At 42.2% G+C, this 22,735-nt stretch overlaps 3 protein-coding genes across 8 annotated transcripts in view; 1 reads left to right on the top strand and 2 right to left on the bottom strand.

The window, feature by feature from the left end:
- GLMN (glomulin, FKBP associated protein) overlaps positions 1–22,735 on the bottom strand; it is a 93,691-nt gene that overhangs the window by 70,584 nt on the left and 372 nt on the right. The window contains exons 2-3 of one of the 3 annotated variants that reach the window (XM_085882241.1): positions 22,618–22,686; positions 4,650–4,702 (exon numbers count right to left, since the gene is read on the bottom strand). The gene's annotated coding sequence lies outside the window, so the exon portion shown is untranslated. Of the gene's footprint in view, positions 1–1,954; positions 2,231–4,649; positions 4,703–22,617; positions 22,687–22,735 lie in introns of those variants that run through there. The other 2 variants (XM_085882244.1, XM_085882240.1) reach the window with 2 other exon arrangements.
- LOC147026623 (uncharacterized) lies at positions 2,469–21,040 on the top strand. Of its 4 annotated transcripts, none has more exons than XM_085882248.1 (5): positions 2,469–2,591; positions 5,489–5,574; positions 18,415–18,521; positions 19,262–19,356; positions 20,534–21,040. In XM_085882248.1, the coding sequence occupies exons 2-5, from the start codon at positions 5,539–5,541 to the stop codon at positions 20,677–20,679; spliced, it is 384 nt and encodes a 127-aa protein (XP_085738374.1). In that variant the 5' UTR covers positions 2,469–2,591; positions 5,489–5,538; the 3' UTR covers positions 20,680–21,040. The 4 variants fall into 4 exon arrangements, with proteins under 4 accessions (XP_085738374.1, XP_085738373.1, XP_085738375.1 ...); XM_085882247.1 differs by having other exon boundaries at positions 2,517–2,596; XM_085882249.1 differs by lacking the exon at positions 2,469–2,591 and adding an exon at positions 2,701–2,725.
- LOC147026622 (beta-1,3-galactosyltransferase 1-like) lies at positions 20,809–22,624 on the bottom strand. Its single transcript, XM_085882245.1, has one exon. It carries the CDS (start codon positions 22,393–22,395, stop codon positions 21,100–21,102), a length of 1,296 nt encoding a protein of 431 aa, XP_085738371.1. The 5' UTR covers positions 22,396–22,624; the 3' UTR covers positions 20,809–21,099.

Here is a 22,735-nt window from a genome sequence, read left to right as displayed (position 1 = left end):
GAAAATAGAGGATTTTAGAAAATTTGGCCTAATTTGGCCCAAATTGGCCTTTTGGCTGGCTTAGGTTGACCTCCAAATTAATAGGTGGTTGAATTCAGCAACTTGATATGCAAATGCCCTTCAAATTTCAAGTCAATTAGATTAAATTTGAGGATTTTAGAAAATTTGCCACAAATTGGCCTTTTGGCCGATGCCGATCTCAAAAATTAATAGGTGGTCGAATTCAGCGATCTGAAATGGAAATGCTCTTCAAATTACAAGCCAATTGGATGAAAATAGATTTTAGAAAATTCGTTATGAATATGCCCAAAACTGGAAAAAAACATCAATAGTTCAGCGTACGCCAGCGTTTTACATACATTTTGATACGTTGCCATACGCTGGCTAAAACGTCAAGGTGTGACAGCGGCTTTACATTCGCTTCTTAAATATATCAAATTAAAGTCTCTTTGCTATGATTTTTCGGACATTTGTGCATACAACTTGTTCACAACTGTATAATTGCCAACTATACCGTGGTACATGTAAGCGCCGCACAGCTGATGATTTTGACAGATTTGAGGTCAGTCAGGTGCATAGCAGACAATGCTGCAATTTGCAGCTACTTCGGCCTGGATTCGGGATCAGCGATCAAATAATGTAAATCATGATTAAAAATTATTTTTTTGATGATGCGGGAGATATCTTTATCAAAATCAGTGGAGGAAATATACACCATGTCTGATATTTGGGTCTTTCATGTCTCCGACGATGCCTTTATCTCCCGGGACGCATCATTCCCCATGACAAAAACCGGAAGCAAAAAAAAAAAACCGGAAGCAAAAGGGTGATAGCTGACGACACGGATTCCAAGTTGCCAGAGTATTGTGTTGTTGTTGTTGTTGTTTCTTATTCTCTCATGTGCACGCGTTGAGTATGAAGCTCACTACGTTTGCGATTAATCGGACAAGTGGTTCCCAAGTAATGGCCATTTATTTACCAAACCAATGACAGGACACGGTGCTCTGACATCACAATTCTTCTTTTTTTTCCACGTACAGCCATGCACATACGGGCATGCAAAAAGCGAAGGAACGGCCTGTGTGGTTGTTGTTACGGTTTGAAATGTTTTGTATTTTTGCACGTATGGCCACACATGTACGGGCACGCGAGAGCGAAGGAACGGCCTGCGTGGTTGTTGTTTCTGGCACGCGGTTTGAAAGTTTTTTTATTATTATTTTTTGCACGTACGGCCAAGCACTAGTTTGTTCAATGGGAGAAGTACATTATAACAAGAGCGGGTATTTTATCGCGTAGTGAGCTTCATACTCAACGTGTGCACATGAGAGAATAGGAAACAACAACAACACAATACTCTGGCAAATTGGAATCTGTGTCGTCGGCTATGACCCTTTTGCTTCCGTTTTTTTTTTTTGCTTCCGGTTTTTGTCATGGGGAATGATGCGTCCCCTGAGATAAAGGCATCGTCGGAGACATGAAAGACCCAAAAATCAGACATGGTGTATATTTCCTCCACTGATTTTAAAGATATCTCCCGCATCATCAAAAAATAATTTTTAATCGTGATTTACATTCTTTGATCGCTGATCCCGAATCCAGGCCGAAGTAACCGGAAATTGCAGCATCGAATGGAAGAAGAATTCTACGTTCGCTTCTAGGCTTTGCCTATTCCATATTACTAAACCTTGAAAAGGCACATCCTCAGGTCCCCAGCAATATCTGGCAAGTTTCAATTCGATCGGACCAGTGGTTGTAGAGAAACAGCGGACACACACACACACACACACACACACACACACACACACACACACACACACACACACACACACACACACACACACACACACACACACACACACACACACACACACACACACACACACACACACACACACACACACACACACCTGGAATTAAAGATAGATACAGTGGATTGCAAAATAACGAAGCTTACCCAATGTGCGTCGCCCAAAAAACTCCACTGAGAAAATCGATTCTCGGCTCAATCTCCGCTCGTCTTATTATTCATTCTCTCTGTCGCTCTTCATTCTTTTAATAAATCTCTCTCTTTCGATCACTTTATTATCTCAGTCGCCTTACAACTACGTTATTTAGTTGTTTTAAATGTAACTCTGATTTTGCTTTCACTTGGTTAATAAATCTTGTCGAAGTTTTATTCTTTCGCTCTGAATTCCTGCCCGATTCATTCTCGCCGTGCAAAAGGCGGTAATGAATTCTGCACATAGATTGAGACACCAGTCTCTGAGAGTTTATTTCCTTTCCAGTTGTATCATATACACATTTTACTTTAGGCATGAAATTACCGTGTAGTCCTTTCTCTTTCATTCACTTCAGCCGAATTTCCGGGAGGGTGTATCACAATACACCTTCTGCAAGGCTGGTATTTTCACATTCGCTTTGTTTTTGCTTCTCGAACTACAGACTACGTCTAACGATTTATGTTAATATTGAAATTGGCCTTCTATTAGGTTTGCAGTCATTATGTAAGCCATAAACCTAAAAACAAAAAAAGACTATTGAAAGAATCTGAAGGAAGCGATTGTTGTTGTTTCAAGCGTCCAAAGCACGTGGTGAGGTACAACTGGAATCCGTTGCTTAAAAGGCTTTAAATATGTTCTTCTGTTTGTTCCGTATCGGCTCGGTCATTGCATCAAAGTTTTTTCTTTTGTTGCCCTTTCCGTCAGTGCCATGCTGTCCCTTTAAAGTGAGCTCTCTGCCCCCATTGCCACTTCGTTCCACGTTGTTTTCAGTTAGACGTAAACGGATGTGAAGGTCTTCTGAAAATTATCTTTCGGATTAGGAACTGAATATTTGTGGTTAAAACCGCTGATGCGACGACAAAGATGGTATAATATATATATATATATATATATATATATATATATATATATATATATATATATATATATATATATATATATATGACCACTATATTCGTTATGTCTGTGTGTGTGTCTGTCTGTCTGTCCAGAGCATAACTCCGTGCACTTTGATCCGATCTTGATGAAACTTGGTTATGTGTTCGATATCAATGTCTAGTTGTGTTTTCCTGGATGAGGGCGTGGCTACGCCCATTGTGGGCGGAGCCACGCCCCCAAAAAATAGCCATTTTTAGGGGGTAGTCGGATTAAAAATCTATCTTCTCCGAGGGAATTGACTGAATGGAATGGGATCTTCGGTATTTGAATAGCAAAATGAATTATCTAAAACATGTCGTTGTCCGATTTTTCATTTTCGTCCCAAGGTCAAGGTCATAAGGTAAAAAATTTAGAAAATGGCGAATTTTGACGTAAAAATCATACGACCGCCCAAACTTTGAGAGCTGGGATGACAATATTTTTTTATGCATAATCTTGAGGTCATTCCCCACCTAAAGTCTTGAAACCATTTTGCTCTATCTCGAACACCTTGCCCGTGGCGCCCCCTTCAAGTTTGTTTTTACGCTGATTTCATCAAAGTATGGATAATCCGAGGAGTGCGAAATGCCATATTGCCGAGATGACGTTATATTGTTCCTGGAATGTTCCAGAGGAAGTTTTGCACCAAAGGTCATAATCCTTGATCTTTGACCTTTAAAGTTCACAAAGGTCAAATTTTCAAAGTTGTGGGAATCGAACCGGGTTTTCAACCTTCTTCGTCTAACTCCAATAAGCTATAGCATGTATCCTGTTTCCTTATTTTAATGTCCACAACATTGTTTTGTGACCTTTAAAGGTTATGCAAAGGTCAAATTTAGAAAGTTGTTGAACGAAACCGGGTTTTCGACATTTTGCAGCTTATAACCTGTCACTCGTACCACATCATGTTGATCATTTTTATAACTTGGTCAAAAATTATCACATTGTCTCATCCTTGACTTCTGAAACGATCTACATCGTCAAATACCACTCATGAACCATTGTCATCTTCAGACTTGTGTGTGTGTGTGTGTATATATATTAAACATGTGCTTTGTGGACCGTGGTCATACCCTGAAACTCGTCCCGTTTGAGACTCGTCCCGTTTAAAGTTACATTCACTCGCTGAAGTGCCTGTACGACAGATGCATGTAAATACCATAAATACTGCATTCTCTTTCACCTCGTATGAACCACAGTTGCATTATTTAACTCGAAGGGTACTCGGTAGAGCGCATGCCTCCACCACGCAATGCCTGATCCACGAGAACATATCGGGCCCAATACATTTTTGAAATATCATGTGATACACTACTGCAGTATATCGTATTTAAGTGGGGCAACTTAGCATAACAATTGTGCATTTTGTGAGGAAAGCACCAAATTTGGCACACTAGTAGCCGATCATATTATGAACAGATTTGGATATTGGGCCATCTCAAATTCAGCCGCTGATGGCTGTGGCAGCCATTTTCCACTGCCATCAAAAATTTTGAGATGGCCCAATATCCATATCTGTTCATAATATGATCGGCTACTAGTGTGCCAAATTTGGTGCTTTCCTCACAAAATGCACAATTGTTATTCTATATTTAGCTAAGTTGCCACACTATTTGGCCTTATCTCTCAAAGATGAATAATCACTTTAACAATTAAATAATTCTCGTATCCAGAACCGGATTCGGATCCGGATCTTCACCAAAATCAAATCAGTTTGTCCTTGTCACTCACCGAACCTGTCCACCAAGTGTCATCTGAATCCGTCCGCAACTTTTCGAGATATCCTGTACACAGACAGACAAACAAACGGACTGAAAGGGGTGAAAACGTCAGCTCCCTAACTTTCAGTGGTGGAGGTAATTAGTTTCAAATTAAATAGTTTTGTGTGCACAAATATCTTGACAATTGAATTCCAGCTTAAGTTTCCCAAAAAGTCACGTACTCATTTTAAATTATGGAAAATACAATCCCTAGGGTTTCGGATACATACATACTACATACATACATACCTGCATACTATATATAATACATCCATTATAGTATGATGATGATAGATGTCAATATGCAAGAGTTGATGAATATACTTAGCTTTGGGTGGTGGTCCATGATACCAGCCTGTGGACACCATCCTTGCATGACCACGTGAGATCCTCTACCTGAACTGGGATGTTGCAGTAAAACTGTGATTTACTCCATTGTAGTATGATGATGATGATTGGTGGACGTCCATTTGCAAGACTTGATGAACACATTTAGCTTTGGCTGTGAAAATTATTATTTTGGGTGATGTTCTATGATACTGACCCTCCTTGCATGACCACGTGAGATCCTGTACCTGAACTGAGATATTGCAGGAAACTGATTTGCTCCATGATGGTATGATGATGATGATTGTGATGATTGTGATGATGAACGTCCATATGTAAGAGTTGATGAACACATTTCGTTTTGGTTGATGGTCCATGATACCGGCCTGTGGACAACCTTCTTGTATGATCACATGAGATCCTCTATCTGAACTGGGATGTTGCAGAAAACGTGTGTGATTTACTGTCTTTTCACTACATTAGGAAGAAACCTCGCAGAGGATTTGTGGAAACCCAAAGGTTTGAGAGGTGTCATGGGATACGTTTCCCAGATCAACCGGCAAAAGAAGGTAAAAAAAAACCAAACAGAATTATGTAATTGGGTAAAGTGCACGTATGTGCATTTTTGACTGTGTGGACACAGCTGAGGTCATGAAAGACACTTTTGTATACGATATTGTTACGGTTGTGGAAATTCACAGATCACCATTCAGATTCCCCAGAGGTCAGTTATTTCGGTAAGTGTGTGTTCCAGGTTAGATTTCCCCACCAATGTATAACGGGAATTATTCGTGTGCCGGGCTGTGAACCTTTGAGGTCGTGTTATTCTTTTCTGTCTTTTATTTTAAACAATCATCTCCTCACCATCTTCTCCACAACCGCCATCATCTCCTCACCATCTTCTCCACAACCGCCATCATCTCCTCACCATCTTCACCACAACCGCGTGAAGCCGGTGATTCTAAACACGTCCGCGTGAAGCTGGTGATTCCAAACACGTCCACGTGAAGACGGTGATTGCTAACACGGCCGCGTTCGACTGCAAGATCGGATCAGAACAGCGAAAGGGGCGGAGCCAGCCGGGGCGAAGGGTCAAATGTGAAAGAGCAAGCACCCCGCCCCGCCCCCCCCTAACCCGATAAAAAGCCGTGCTGAAACGCCGAGAAGCCAGTTGACTTTGGAGCCTGGAGTCCGGACAGTCGAGCGGTTGAAGAGACGCCGAGTCGTCGACAAAGGAGAACGGGTTGGCGAACGAGTTGAGTTGGGAGCCTGGAGAACGAGTTGAGTTTGGAGCCTGGAGTCCAGTTGAGCGGTTGAAGAGATGACGAGTCGTCTACAAGGAACGAACGAGTTGGAGAAGAGCGCTGGGAGAGAGTGTTCAAGTTCGCGCTGCGCTGGTGTGGTGGAGTCGGGAAGAGAGCTGGAGAGTTCGGAGGTTGGAGTGCGGGCAGAGACATCGAGGGTCGCCTAGCGAGTTACCAAGAGGGTGGCAGGTAGCCCGCTTGGTCTCTCGGAGCCCCTTCGGTCATCCCGGCTCCGAGCAATTATAAAGGCTTACGAGCCCGGTTCTTCCTTTCTTTCTTGGGGTTTGCATGAAAGTCTGTGGCACCTTGTCCATAAGTAACAAACTGATTAAGTGCATTTATATAATAAATAGACATCGGCTGTAGGTTTTTGCTCGTGTCTTTTTCCCCATTTCCCCCCATTCATTGCATTGCTTGCATGCCTGTGTGGAAATAAATGTCCCCATTTTTGAATGTCTCCTGCTCGTTGCGTGCCTTCCTCCATTGACTGCCATAATTGCGTTCGGAATAATTAGCTGGCTGATTATAACCCGATAAAACGTACATCTGGTCCGACGGGGCTTGGCGATATAAAACCGCTCAGCAATCGCAAACGGAACGAGCTGCTTAAGCAGCTCGTTTTCGTGCAGGCTCCGTTGAGGGAAAACTCCCGGCATTTCTGTCTGCGCGAATAATTAGGTACATCGACAATTCGGAGATCGACCCTGTAGCGCATGGACAGAAGAGTTGGCTGGTTTATGGTGTGTTAAAAACACCTGAAGCTGGGTTTCGTCGTTGATCCGAAAGCTGTGACGAGATTGCCATGTTCGGTGGGCACGTGCGGCCGCAATTGAGCTAAAGGCGGTCGCCCGCACACCAGACGATCGAAAATCCACAACAATATTATGGAATTGTTGTAATTTACAACTTCCTTTGAAAGTTATTGTCATACATTGGAAATTGCTGTTACTGTTCTTATTCAGCCACATTTATTGGGGTTCGCCAGGGGGAGTGTTTGGCCCAAGTCTTTCATGAACCAGCTGGCCAGGCCTGATGCTTGACTCAGTAGTTATGGAAGGAATTTGGAATTTGTTTGTGGTGCCCAAGATAGCTCACCTACTCTTTGCAAAGGACACCATGGGATCTTTAACCTCCAACTGAGGGAGGCACACACACTGATGAATCGCCCTGCCTTTAAAACATCTGGATGATAGTTTCTAGGTAGGTCGGGATTCAAACCCAGGCTAGACAGCTTGGAGGTGACTGCTTACTTGTAGTCCATCCTGCCAATTACTATTACTGTTCAATATTTATGGTCAAACCTGTATAAAATGACCACCCAAAGGAATTGGTTAACATGGTCTTTTTCAGCAGGTGCCCTTTCTATATAGGTTGTGGTTGCCATTTTGTTGCATTTATGGTGTCAATACATATATGCAGCATTAAAATATTGTTCAAATTCATCTCAAATCTTTTTACTCTACTACAGTACATTTACATATTGTGATGTTTTTGTTTTACATAAGGTGAGGATGCATTTTTTTTTAAGTAAAGTATTTTTAGGAAGTGAAAGTTCTTTGTATGATGGTGAAATAGACAAATTTATTTGCTTACATTTTGTGAGATTTTAGGATGTTTTGACTGGACCAACACACTTTCACTGACACCATGATGGGGATGTATCTCCCATGGTGTCATGTTGGCCCTGAAAAGGGCTGTTGGGTATAACAATATGGTTTCATTTCTCAACTCTCATAAAGAAATCAAGCACTGTCTTCTGCTTGCCCATTTTGAGCTTGGCTCAGCACTCTGCCTGGACCTTCAATTCAAAGCCCATACAACTCTCCAGTTGACTGTTGTAACCATTTTTTTTTCCTTCTTTTTTTGTATACCTTGTTGAGGCTCGTATGAGAGCAAACACACAACGCACAGCAAGGGGGGGGGGGCATGAGACAAGAGGGGCGGGATTGGGAAGGACAAAACAGTGGGGAACAGAGACATTAGGAGATCTGTGGAAGGGGGAGGGATGGGGTGGAGAACATGGGCTATATAAGATGGACATCGCAGGGACTTTCAGGAAGGAAAGCAGGGAATTTGAAGGAGGTGGGTTTGGGGTGGATTAACGGGGGTAGAAAAGATCGACGATTTTGATGGGTGACGATAAGAGGTGGTGGTGAACAGCTGTTTTGAAGGCCTGGAGGGAAGAGAGGGATTGAACAGAGTGAGGGAGTTTATTCCAAAGGTGGGGAAAAAGAGGAATTGAAAGAGTGAAGGTGAGCAGTGATTCGTGATTTTGGTAGTTTTACCAGAAGGGGGTTGTTGGCGGACCGTGAGTGCCCTGCGGAAATATGGTGGGGACAAATTGCAGACACAGCAGGGGGGGCGAGATCGGAGAGGAGACGGTAGAAGACAAAAAGACCACCGACCAACCTGCAGTGAGAGAGTGAGAAGCCCAAAGACTCAGCCTCATCGCGGGAGATGCCAATGATCCGAAATGCCTTGGTTTCCACAACGTGAAGCCGAGAAAGGTGGGAGGCAGGAGCACCAGCCCAGAGGGGAGAGCAGTACTCCATCAGGCTGTGGACAAAAGCTTTGTATGAGCTCAGGTGGGCCGAGGAAGGACTTTGCACGTCGGAGGATTCCCAGTCGGCAACTGGCTTTGGAGGCCAGGTTGGAGATGTGGCTTTCCCAGGAAAGGTCATGGCAGATAGTGAGACCCAGAAGCTTCAAAGAAAGGACTTCTTCCAGAGGATTGTTGAGAAAGTGGATGGGGGGGGGTTTTCAAACGGTCTTTTCAGAGAGACATAGTGAGAGTGTGAGATTTGTCCGCATTGAAAGACATGCTTCAGGTGTTGGACCAGTTTCTGATTTTATCCAGATCTGCAGAGAGCGAAGAAGCTGCTGCTTGCCGGTCTGAGGGATGACAGATGGTACGGCAGAGGGTGGAGTCATCAGCAAAGAGACAAAGAGGATTTTCCAGAGAGTTGGAGAGATCATTGATCAAAACCAGAAAAAGAACAGGGCCCAGAACGCTGCCTTGCGGAACTTCAGCCTGGACAGGAAGAGGGGATGAAAGAACTCCATTTACAGCCACACGTTGACTGCGACAGGAGAGGAAGTCTGTGAGCATGAGTGGAGATGGCCTTGGATACCATAGGAAGAGTTTTGTGAGCAGGGCAGGGTGCCAGACCATGTCAAAAGCACACGATATGTCTGGGGATAAGGCTCTGATTTCATTTCTGGCATTGAGGACCTCCATCCATTGGTGGGAGAACAGAAGCAGCATATCCAGGGTAGAATGACCTGGTCTGAAACCAAATTGATGATCGGAAATCATGCGATTGTTGAAGAGGAAGGATTTAATGTCTGAAGCGATGATGGATTCCATAACCTTGCTGATGATTGGGAGAAGGCTGATTGGTCTGCAGTTGCAGGGATCTGTTTTTGCACCTTTTTATGCAGGGCAGTAATGTTTGCTGATTTCCAAGCAGATGGCAGATGACCTTGAGCAAATGAGAGCGTGACTTGAACAGAGAGAAGGTGAGCAAGAGCAGAGGAGCAGGTTTTTAGGACACGTGGGCTGATGTCGTCTGGACCAGTTGCAGAATCTGAGTCGAGGTTTGACAGCAAGCTCTCCACCTTGTCAGGAGAAAAGGACACAGAGTCCAGGGACAGTTGTGTGTGACTGGGTAAGGTGGGTACAGAAAGTGATGGGTTTTGGACATAAGATTTAGATGCAAACACCGAGGTTAGGCATTCAGCCTTTTCATGTGCGGTATCAGCAGTGTGGCCATCTGAGGTAAGGGAGGGGATGGATGGGAAACATCCACCAGAAACAGATTTGATTAGACGCCACCAGGATTTTGAGGAGGGAGAGAGGTTTGAAAGTTCAGACTTGAGCTTAGAAGGATGTTGTTTTCTGACTCTCCTGAGGGTAGATACTCATTTTTTCTGAGCTTTATGGAAGGAACTGAGATTACCCTCAGTAGAGTTTGCTTTCCATGAGGCAAAGGCAAGTTGTTTCAGGACAACTGCCTCTCCACAAGCTTCAGTGAAGCAAGGGCGGGAGGAAGGGTAGGACAATGAAGACGAGAGGGGATAAATCTGTGCATGAGGGAGAGTAAGTTTCTCTTTAAGAATTCCCAGGATGAGTTGATATTGGAGAAGGTAGCGATTGGAGACCAGTCTATAAATTTGATGGCTGCTTGGAGACCCTGCCTGTCGGCTTGAGTGAAATGCCAGACTCGACTGTGGTGAGGTGGTTCTCTGATAATAGCCAGAGAGATGTCCACTTTGACAAGCACGTGGTCAGAACAACCAATTGGTGCAGAGGAAGAACAGCAGATATTTTCAGGGAAATTTGTCAAAATCAGATCCAGAAGACATCGAGTACCATTGGTTGAGATCCGGGGCGGGAAATTGACTGATTGAGTCGCAGAAAGCTTTTGCTGAAGTGCCATGACAGGTGAGAGGTACCCACACCTAGCCAACTGGCATGATGACAATTGAAGGCACCACATATGAGGAAGAGAGAATTTGGATGAGAAGATAGAAGTTAGTCCATGTTTTCGGATAGTGAGGTGTAAATTGAGTCATCACTGTTTGGTGGATGGTTCAGAACACATATAAACATGAGGTGGGAGTGGAGGGGAACCCGTAGCCAGAGGTATTCCTGGAGGTGTGGGGGAGTGAGGGCAGTGCATGGAGAGTGAGTAATATAGTCTTTGTTGAAGAGAGCAACTCCTCCACCAGGTCTGTCATACCAGAGGAGGGAGTAACCAGGGAGTCAGAAACGTCTTGAGGGAGGAAAGTTTCTGTTAGGCAGATTATGTCTCGTTTGTCAGTGGCAACCTGTATGGAAAGATCTGTAAGGTTTGAGCGAAAGGCTCATTTGAGGTTCACACTGTTAATGAAGAGGGAGGGGAGGAGGCTTTGGGTGCAGGGGATTGGAGGAGAGGGGGAGGGTAGGACAAGGGAGTAGGGGGGTAGGTAAGGAGAGTTGTTGAAAGAGTGTGGGGGATTGCAGAATAGCTCAGGGAGGGGGCTGGATGAGGAGGAGAAAAGGCTCTGTGGTGCTGGGGGAGAGGGGGGGCAAGAGAGGGGACAGAAGGCAGTTGAGGATTTGAGGTGGAGTGATGAGGAGGGGAGAGGGCAGGGGAAGGAGGCAACTTTGTGGATGGGAGGGGGGCAACTTTGAGAAGGGTGAGTGAGGTGGGTGAATGGTGGGAGAAGGGTGAGTGGGGAGAGTTGAGGGAGAAAGGTGAGGGGGGAGTTTTTGAGAGAGGTGAGAGGGAAGCTTGGAGGGAGAAGAGTGGGATGGTTGCTTTGAGAGGGAGGGGTGAGAGGGGTGAGTTGGCACTGAAGTTGGAAAAAAAGAATGGATGATGGAAAGTGAACATTCATCGCAAACTGGGTTTTTTATTTTTAGGTCAGAGATGCGATTAAAGCCATTTCTTGATGGATGTAATAAAGGCGAATTAAGAGAATGGAGAGAAGAAACGCTGTAACAGTTGGATTTTTTAAGCAAGGTATGAGGGAAAGGTCAAATTGAGAGCAGTCTGTTGAAATAGAAGAAGAGTAGTGAATTATGATACAGTAATGAGAACCACAGGTGGGAAAGAGATCGTTTTTATTATAATAATAATAATAATAATAATTATTATTATTATTATTTTTTTTTTTTTTGAGAGTTTTCATCAGATCAGGTAATGGAAAGGTTGTGGAAAAAATTGAGGAGAATGGTGTATTTGGATCGTTAGACGCAAAGGGTGGAAACAGATCACGTGATTACGGGAGAAGCACTTGGCTATGGGAGGTGTATAGTCAAAAGTGAATTTATTTATTTTAAATAAGGATTGCGTAACATTCGGAAAAGGGAAGGTTGAAGTAAAATTGTGGAGTAGAATCATGGAGAGAGAGACATGTGGTTAGATGAGGTGTATAGATTGAAAGGACACAAGGAAAATTAATAATTTTTGATGTATTTTTGAAGAATAGGTAAGATTCGGGAATGGAAGGTTGTAGGAAGAAATCGTGAAGGTGATGGCGAGAGTGGGTCAGCTCAAGTGGAATGAAGGTTGTAGTCTGATGATGTGGGGATTTTTAGGAAGATCTTGTGGTGGTTGGAGAAATGCTGTAGCATTGTGGTTCGAGCATGGAGAAGGTTGAAACTAAGTTTCCATTGGGGAATGGCGCGCTATTTGAATGCATTTTGGCGGCGTATACAAACCAGATTATTCTGGTGTTATGGCCTGTATGTTTGCATGAAAAAAGGAGGTTCATGTGTGCAGCAAAGTAAATTAGATTAAAAAAAAAAGAATGGGAATCTGGTAAAAAGAAAAAAGAAAAAAAAACCTGCTGAAAAACCTTCGCATCGCAATGTATTTTGTCCCATAAACCCACTTGATATAAGGGAAGGGCTATCGAAAACGAGTACTAATGAAATAATTGTCTCTGGACCGTGACATGTTGTGTGCCATTGCCTTGTGGAGTGACGGTTTCACAGAACCGCAACGATATTAATGTTATTACAAAACAATATTAATACTAATTAGAACTGCCACTTTATAGCTGCTCGCAGTGATGACTGGGTACCAAAATGTCCAGCTTTAATACAACCCTGCTTTGATGCAACATGGGATTGACGAGTTAAGGACCGAGCAATACGCCATGTTCAATCTATTTTTTACTTATGCAGTTGGACCTTTTTTCCTCAATCCATAGTCATTATCAATTGGTGTTTAAATACCCTGAACATGAAGTAATAAATGTCACCATGGGTCCACAGGGTAAACCAGAGCTCCCCGAGTAATGCGAAGCCCCCCACACGTCTCTTGACTATGCGGGATTGATGAGTTATGGACCGAGTGATACGACACATTCAATCTATTTATTACTTAAGCAATTAGCTCTTTTTCATGAATACATAGTCGGTATCAATTGAATTGGTGTTTAAATAACCTGAACACAAAATAATAAATGTGGACACCATGGGTGCAGAGGGTAAAGCAGGAATCCCCTGAGTCTCATGAGGCCCCACACATTTCTCTATGACGTGGGATTCACAAGTTATGGATTGAGGAACAGGTAACATTCCATCTATTTATTATGTACACAGTTGACCCTTTTTTGCTGGGGCCATCATCGGTATCAACTGAATTGCTACTCCTGTACCCTCAAACAGCCAAGTGAGCCTTATACAAAAAAAAAAACTATTCTAAAAGTTCTCAGATTCAAATAATCAAATAATTCTGGTTGCCAGACCTTGTGACCAATCGGGTTGAAATTTAACATACATTCTCCATGTCTACCCGATCATAACTGTGAAGTTTGGCTTTGACTGATGAAGCGGTTCCACAGAAAACATTATTTAAATTTTATTTCAATCTAATATGGCTGCCAAACCATTGTGGCCCATTGGGCTGAAATTTAAAACGTGCATTCCCCATGTCTGCTCGATCATAATTGTGAAGTTTCACCTTGATTGATGCAGGGGTTCCAGAGTAAACATTATTTTATATTTTTCCATCAATCCAATATGGCTGACAAACCATGTGACCTACATCAAAAAGAGTAGGGAGCTTTTTGTTCATCATGGATAGGCGGTCATACCTGTAAAGTTTCGCCTCGATCTGTTTGCCATTTCAGAGAAGGTTTTTTTTTTTAATTTAAATTTTCAATCCAATATGACTGATGAACCATGTGATCTATGACATCATAAATTTATATTCTGCCTCTAATGGGGTAGGGGATCACGCTTGTTAAGTTTCGTGTGAATCGGATAAGGTGCGTTTTTCTATCCAAGATGGCCACCAAACCACGTGACTTGTGACGTCATAATTTTTATGGCTGCTAAACCATGTGATCTAGCAATTATTCATTAACAAACTTATATCCCCCATTCTTGGAGAATATTTGTGAGAAGTTTCCCCTCGATCTGACCAATTGTTCTGGAGAAGAGGATTTTTGAGGGCTTTAGGGTAAATTCAATGTGGCCGCCAAACTCTGTGACCTATCAATTAGAAATTTACAAACTTGTACAAGCATGTCTTGTAGAACATGTGTGTAAAGTTTCACCTCAATCTGTTCAGCCGTTTCGGAGAAGATTTTTAAATTTTCAAAACAATATGGCTGCCGAACCACGTGGCCTATGACGTCGTCGTAATTTTTTTCTACGGTGAGTTGCATAGATGACGCTCAATAAATTTCAATTTTTTTTCTGATGCAGTGAGAGGTAAGGTAATTGAAATACACAAATGGTAATACACAAATGTATCCCTGTCAAATTTTCTCCCAGTCAAAATATCCTCTCTCCCAAAGGGGCTTTTCATCCTTGGACAAACACCGTGTTAACGTGTACAAATAGCTTATCATGTTGTTTTGCAAGGCAAGTCTACCAGATGTAAAAAAAAAAAAAAAATTAATAAAAATTATAAACCACAACCACGTACAATTTTACTTTTTCAGCAGTCGCTACTGCTGTTTAACACTAAACTGAAAGAAATATGTGAGGCATCCAATGCTAATCGTGTCCATCATAGAATAACGGACACGAACCTATATCTACTATAATCTATATATCCCAGAGAGGATAATATGACCCTTCCTGTCACTCCCATAGGGAATGGGTGTACTGGTCTTATCAAACATGATATTGTGTCGCCTTGAGGAAGGCTCAAACTATCCTTTAGATGCCTTGAAATCAGCAACCTCATGCTGCAGTGCTATTTCCAGACCTTTCTGCTGAAGCAGGGCCCACTAAATGGAAACATTCTCAGCATTACTAATTCATTAATAAAGCAGGGTGTTTTTGGGGGGGGGGGTGAGTAGGGTTTTCGCCGTCTTTGTGTTTTTTTCTACGCTTGCGATTGAGTGGGGTGTTCTACTCGAACTCTTCCAGCCATTGTGCTTCTACTTCAGAAGCCATGTTCCTGACATTCAATCATTGGTGATCGTGCAGCCAAATCGCTTGAATCTTTTTCTCCAAAGAAAGCTGATTTTGAGCAAGCTTTGCAGGGTTTGCATTCATATCAATGATTGCAGAAGAAAGTGAAGTTGAAATACTGCACTGTTCAGTACAATATGTAGTTTACATTTGATCTCTTTGCAGGTGTCAATGAGTGAACTGTCCGAATTGCCGACTGGTCAGGAAATGTTACCCACCAATACTGTGCCTTTTCTGGCTCAATACAGTAATATGCTAGCCTTGGCGATTCCTGCAAAATAATTCCAGTCTTGTAATTAGTGTATATTGTCGTGGCAATTATATTTGACAAAAACGAATGGATCATTTAGAAAGTTTCCCTATTTATTAACCACACTGGGGCAGGAATGATACCGAAAGATATTTCAAGCTCAATGTGGTTGACTTTGGCTCCTAACCATTTCTGTAAGAAAAGATTGATAACACGACTGTATCTTCTCCTGACTATTCTATTGTCAGGAAGTCAAATAGTACTGCAGAAAGAAGAAGTGTGGTTGCTCGAAAGATCGATAGCGTTTGAAAACAATGGGTTTTAATAAATCAACGTAAATTCCAATTATTTGTCTGAATATTCACATGAATATAAAAACAACAAAACGAGAACAGCACCCGGTAGAGCGCATACCTCCAAAAGGCTGAACAGTTTATGTTTTGTATTCCACTGATGAGCCGTATCTGGATCCGAACCTGAACCAAAATCACCCACCTAATTTTGTCATAGCTTGTCCACAACTTTTAAAATATCATGCTATACTGTACTGTATATCGGTTTCCGCTCTATCGCTCGATGATGAAGAATCACTTAAAAATTTACGGATCTGGTTTTGGATCTTCACCAATATAAAATCAATTCTTCGTTGTCACACACCCAACCTCTCCACCAAGTTTCATCCGTATCTGTCCACAACGTTTTGATATATCCTGCTCACGGACAAACAAACAGACAGACAGGGTGAAAACATAACCTCCATTCACCTTCGGTGGTGGAGGTACAGTAATTATGATTAATATTTTATGCCCCTCATGAAATAATGACCATCGTGTACAGTAGCAATCTGACGAAGGAAGCTAGTTTTGATGGCTGCTGACTGCGTTGAACAGGTGGCTGCTGTGTGAAACGTGTATTATATATGGGCTTTTTTGTTGGGAGGTGAGGGGAACACATTTTACCCCAAGGCTGGTCTGACACAGAAAATGCAGTCAAACCTGCCTTTCTGGCCAGCTTTTCATTTTTAATTTATTTGTGAAGACTTCTTTAAAAAAAAAAAATTCCACTTTGACATTATGGGGTATTTTGTGTATATCAGAGATGAAAATTTAAATTTAATCCATTTAAATTCAGGCTGTAACAACAAAATGTAACAAAAGTCAAGGGTATTAATACTTTCTGAAGGCACTGTAACTCATCGTTTGGTTGCTGTCTGAGCAGCAGTCAACTTACCATAAACAAACTAGAAGGGCACTCGGTAGAATGAATACCTCCACCATGCCAATGCCTGATCGACGAGAACACATCGGGCCCATTACATTTTTGAAATATCATGCTATACAGTACTATACCATTTTTGGCCCTCTCCTCTCAATGGTGAAGAATCACTTAAAAGATTAAACAACTATTGTATCCAGATCCGGATCTGGATCTTCACCAAAATCGAATCAATTCTTCCTTGTTACACACCCAACCTGTCCACAAAATTTCTTCCGGTCCGTCCACAACTTTTTGAGATATCCTCTACACAGACAAACAAACAAACAAACAAATAGACAGAAAGAGGTGAAAACATAACCCCTTTCACCTTTGGTGGCGGCGGTAACTAGCATTAACTGTTGTTCGCATGTGGTATGTGAACAACTATCTTTGGTTACGCAGGCCAACCATTATTATTGGTGCATTTTTGGCCCCACACCACAATCTTGCATTCTTAATAGTACGTCCTTTAGGGACATACTCACATTTTAGTAGCACGTACTTTATAGACATACTTGCATTTTAATTGTAATACTTTATAGACATACTCAGTTGAAAAAATATAACGTTTAATACTGGCTACCACCAGGTGGCATTTGTGGCCGAGATTAGCACGTTAGGTGCAGACAGACAAATGAACAAACACACCCAAATACAATACACTGTGGCGATGCAAACAAACAGAAACTAAACCATTTAAGGTGCCACAGCTAAACAAAACAATCACAGAACTAGAGTGAAGTCGATGGTGCGCCATCATAAATCCCCACGCTTCCCACCAAAAGCAAAGTTCAAAGATGGCAAAACATTCCACCAAGAATGACCCAATATCATATTTTAAGTTTAATAAAATCTACTCTTTTAACCACACCCCCAGGGGCATGAACCAGGGGTCAAATCTCCCAAAATTGTAACATATTTCATGTGTCCACCAATGTTGATTTCATGTACAAAGTTTTATTTTAAATGTGCCTGTAATTGCATTTTTCGATATTTGACCTTTTGATACTATCCAAGAGCCCCAGGTGGTGGAGCCAACAATGATACTGCTCTCACACCTTCTTCCCATGCGGTAATCATAACTACCAAGTTTGGTGAATTTCTGCACAACTATTGAGGAGGAGATGGTGTGCCAGATGGACAGCACCAATTTCAATATCCCCTAGTTTTTTTTTTAAGCATGGGGATAACCAGGCCAGGTGTTAAATAATCTAGCAGTTCTGAAAGTGAAGCAGGGAGCTACTTGCACACGGTTGAGCTGACCTGTCCATCTTCAGTTAAGCCGAACCTAACTAAGCACGAGGTTGGACCAAGCTTGTACCTGTCCCTCCTCCATTCTGGGCTGCACATCACACAACTTGGCATTAAGCATTAACCTTACTAGCAATGAACCCTTCGTTATGGACAGGTTAATTCCCCACTTTGATGATGTCTATATTATTTTATTTGAACGTATAATACCGGCTTCCACCAGGTGGTGCTATGCAATTCACGTTTATTTAGAGAGAATTGGGGTACTCCCAATCTGGAACCCCTGGACTATTAAAAAAAAAAAATTGGTTCCTTGAAGTTGATAATTCCTCTGCATTTAAATTTGGTGGGATACCCTGTATATAACCTTGTGAAGCTTTGTTGGTCTTTTCTCAACTACCTGTTATGCACAACTTCCATAAAGGTACCGAAGAGACAGGCCAACAGACTCAAAAAGGGAAATCGATGCAGAATCCCGAGAGAAAAACCACGAACGACGGAGGCACCTGGCAGCAGTGTTATGAAACGCAGGTATATTTTTATTTGTGTATGATCATGGATGCACACAGACATCATTTGAAAACAACTTAGCATTGTACCACTTCTTCCTTAACCAGCCCCTGGGAATTGTCACATCTCAAAACTAGAACAGTATTCTGTAGAGCGCCTACTTCCCCCATGTTGAACAGTTTTAAGTTTTATATCACAATGATATGCTGGATCAGCATCCCTTAAGGAAAACTGAATTGGCTTGTTCTTGTCACCTACCCAATTCATCCACCAAACTTCATCCGAATCCACCCATAACTTTTAAAGATACCATCGTATGTATCGTTTTTGGCCCAATCTCTCAATGGTGAAAAATACTTTAAAAAGTAAAACATTCTCGTATCCAGAACCAGATCTTCTCCAAAATCTAATCAATTTGGCCTTGTGACACACCCAACCTATTCACCAAATTTCATCTGAATCCATAAATAACTTTTTGAGATATCCTGCTCACAGTTAGACAGACAGGGGTGAAAAACATAACCTCCATCCACTATTGTATCCACCACTAGTGAGTGGTGAAGGTAAATATAATGGTAGAGATCATTGTTTGTGGTTGGCAGAAAGGGGAAGGAGTGAGAGATAAATGCATAAGAAGCCTGAGAAGTGAAGCATTGGTGATGTTGAATGTTATGAGCTCGATAGCAATTTGTCAACCTGTATGTGTATTTACTCATATATTTGTGCGGTATTAAACATGAGTGCCAAATATCCTTTGCCAGATGTGGCCGACAACAAAGAGAAATTTCTGGAAAAAGAAAGAGGAAACTTTTGAAGGGACTTTTGAGGAATGAACGTGAATTGAACGCAATGCAAGGTGCTGTACCAATAAGGATGTATTAAATTATATGATCACTTAATCCGGTATTTTTAGATCCGATAATGTTTTGTAAGGCTATAACAGAGGCAGAGTGCTTGATTCTAAATATATCGTATGCAGGATGACCACAAAAAATGGAACCGACTAACCTTACCTCTAATAACCTCCTCAAAACCAACGATATCCTCTTACCTTTTGCAGGGGCACAAAGTGGACTTCATTCAGCAGATTTCGATTTAGTCAAGATAGCCCCATTTTTCTCAACATTCCATGGACAATTAAAGAAAAATCGTTTTCAGTCAAAATCTACCTGAGAACGAAATCCTTTAAAAAGACTCAAATTGAGTTTAGGGTTAGATGCTTAAAGATAGCATCAACCGAGGAAGGCCAGAATCCAGAGATTATCTCAAAACAGCAATAACTGACAAAATCTGTTCAATCGCTACAGCCAAATGTGTCGGAGTAATAAACAAGTTTTCCCTTCGAATCCAAGCGTGCCTGCAGGATAGAGGCCGAAATATAGAGCGTTTGCTCTGACCTCAATTAAATCAATGACATTAAAGATATCCACCAGAACCTTTACATTGTGATCATGAATCATGCGAAGCAAATGTGTACCAAAGAATGTGTCATTTTAAATAAACAGAAAGGAGGTTTATTAAATTGTATGGGTACTTTTATGTTGTGGTCACACTGTAATGGAGTTCCAAAGATAAGTGACAAATTTATTTGCTCAATGAGACGTGCCCCCGCTCCCTCCCTTTTCCGAGAGATTTTGTTGATGATGGTCACACCTGAAGATGAAGGTGCTTGGCATTTGTAAGATAAACTTTTGGAAATGACTTGTGAGTATCTCAGGTTTTTCAGCTTGCAGTACATTTAGTTTCTGTTGTGATCACATTTGGTGCATGCTTCTTTATACTTCATAGGAGATGGATAACAAGCAATTGGCACAAAACTGATTTTGTTTAATTTGGAAATTTAAAATTTGAATCTAGTGATTTTTTTTGCTCTTTAAATACCTTTCCCGATCAAATAAGTCAGCCGATTAAAATTAATAAACACAAGAAGGAAGGAAACCAACTTGAAAGTAGAGGATATTGAGTTGGGGTGGTTAAGGGGTGAACTATTCACAAGTGCTCTTGTAACAGTTTCATGTTCATTTTTCCCTCAGTACAAATTGTGGAAAAACCAAAGGATGAAGAATCTATGGATATACAATCATTCCAACTGGCAAAGGCAAGATCGATAAAGAAAAATAAGAAGAAGAGAAAGAAGAAGAATGCGGACGTGGTCATGGTTGATCAAATGGAGTGTTAACGTTGATTGCTTGGACTTCTTTGTTTTATTTTATCATTTACACTCAGTGAAGCTCAAAGTTTTACTTGTAGTACAACTGTGCACATCAGAACGAAACTTCAATCAAGATATATAGATAGACATAAAGCATGTTTCATGGAGGTTATTTTGTTGATCTTGTGATATCCAAAATATTTTTAATTTATACTTGGACTGCCACAATGTGATTAATCACCAGGATCATAAGAAGTCACTTAAAAACAAAACAACAAACTTTCTTTCTTTCACTTAACAATGTACACTGTAGTTAGATAATGCAAACCTGTTTATAAGAGATTGCATTTTGAAATGTTTGTGTGCTGAAGTAAAATGCTCGATACTTTGCTGTTCTACTTCCTGTGCTGGGGGAGGAGGGTGGAGGGGGGTGGAGATGGTAGCAGTCTAAGGTTCCTTTCCAAGGCCACCCAAATCACCAATGGATTTTTTATTCAGATTCCTTTTTCTCTTTCCAGGTGCGTGACGGGTTCTGCGTTGTGCACCTCTACAGGCACCCACTTTGTTCTTCTGTAGGTGTTCCCAGTAGAGTCTTATCTCCCCTGGCCGGAACTGATGCGATGTGACCAATTTGCTGTAGCGACAAGCAGAGTACGAAACATGCCAGTGGTTGAAATCAAAGTCGTTCGGTGGAGGAACAGGTGAGATGTGGAGCTTGGCGAGGCATAATCCCATGTAGACATCCTCAAGATGCAGCATTCGAATCGCGAGGGAAGCTTGATACAGAAGCCGAGAGAGATCTCCCGAAAAGATGTAGCCAGTCCCTGAGCAGAAGGTCGGATAACGATCTCCAGGGTATAGTGCACGAGACATGTACCACTTGCTGCTCGGGTTTCGGTTTGGGGAATAACCACGCATAAGATAACCGGTGAAGTAGTTCTTCCGTGGGGGCTCCTGGGTACGAAGAACACTTTGTACCAGGAACTCTACATTTACGAACATGTCGCTATCGGTTTTCATCACGTACTTTGCCATGGGGCAATGGTGAGCCAGCCAGTGCAACCCCATCACCGTCTTGATGGTTAAGTTGTGATAAGTGTCCATGAAGTTTTGTTGGATGATGTCGTGAAAATGGCTCTCTCTATCGAGATCCTGATTAACACTTTCTGAAGGTGAGGATCCGAGGAGGAAGAGTCTTACAATGTTGATGCCTGGAAGAAGACTTTCATTTCCCCACGTGTCTCGAATGGCCTGCCTCGCCTCAAACTGCTTTGGGGCTGTCGACACCAGAAGGACCAGGAATGGAGCTTGCCGCCGGCATTTGTCCGGCTCGTTTCTGATGAATACAAAGTTAAGATTTTTTTCACTCGGTTCTGGTTGCAGGCCTGGTGCTTCGTTTCCCGAGAGTAAGACATCAGAATCCACCGGTGGACTCTTTATGAGTTGTAGACGAGCTCCTTCAAAACTGTCATTCATCGAGAGGTTGAGCGTGGGCAAATGCATCGAGGGTTCGTAGCTCCTTCCAAGATCCAAACCCTGGAGGCTAAGATCAAAATCTGAGTGTGGTTTGTAAGTCCTCTTCGGGTGTGGCTCAAGGGTTAGCCAGTGTGCGGGTAGCGCTGCAATTATCAAGAACAGAAAGAGCAAGCCGAGAGGCAAAAGGACTTGCGTACAGCAGCCCGAACATCGTAGGTTCACCGGTGGCTTCATGTAACGCACGGGGTGGTAACGCCGGCGAATCATATCGTGAAAATTGGCGGGTGCACAACCCCGGGCAAAAGGAAAAAGGCAAAAACGAAGTTTTCTTGCTGCAAATTGTGTGGTTATTTTTTGAGGTCTCCAAGTGAAAATGCACAAAGAACAGTTGCAGCAATTATGACGCGCCTCGGCATTTATTACAATTGTCTGTTCCACCCCGAGAGGGCACAATCCTCAAGAGGGTAGACCAAAGCAGGTCACACACACCTCGGCACTCGACGTCAGACTGAGTGCAGAGAGACCATCGTCACGTCGTCATGCCCTGTTGGACGAGCCCTGAAAACACACGACAATCGGTTAATATATATATATATATTCGAAAGCA

This window comes from Eptatretus burgeri, chromosome 5 (genome assembly GCF_056783735.1).
Source record: "Eptatretus burgeri isolate ZD-2024b chromosome 5, Ebu_testis_v1, whole genome shotgun sequence".
Taxonomy (NCBI): Eukaryota; Metazoa; Chordata; class Myxini; order Myxiniformes; family Myxinidae; genus Eptatretus; species Eptatretus burgeri.
Note: the sequence above shows the minus strand (reverse complement) of the source record. Positions and strands in the feature narration are given on the sequence as shown.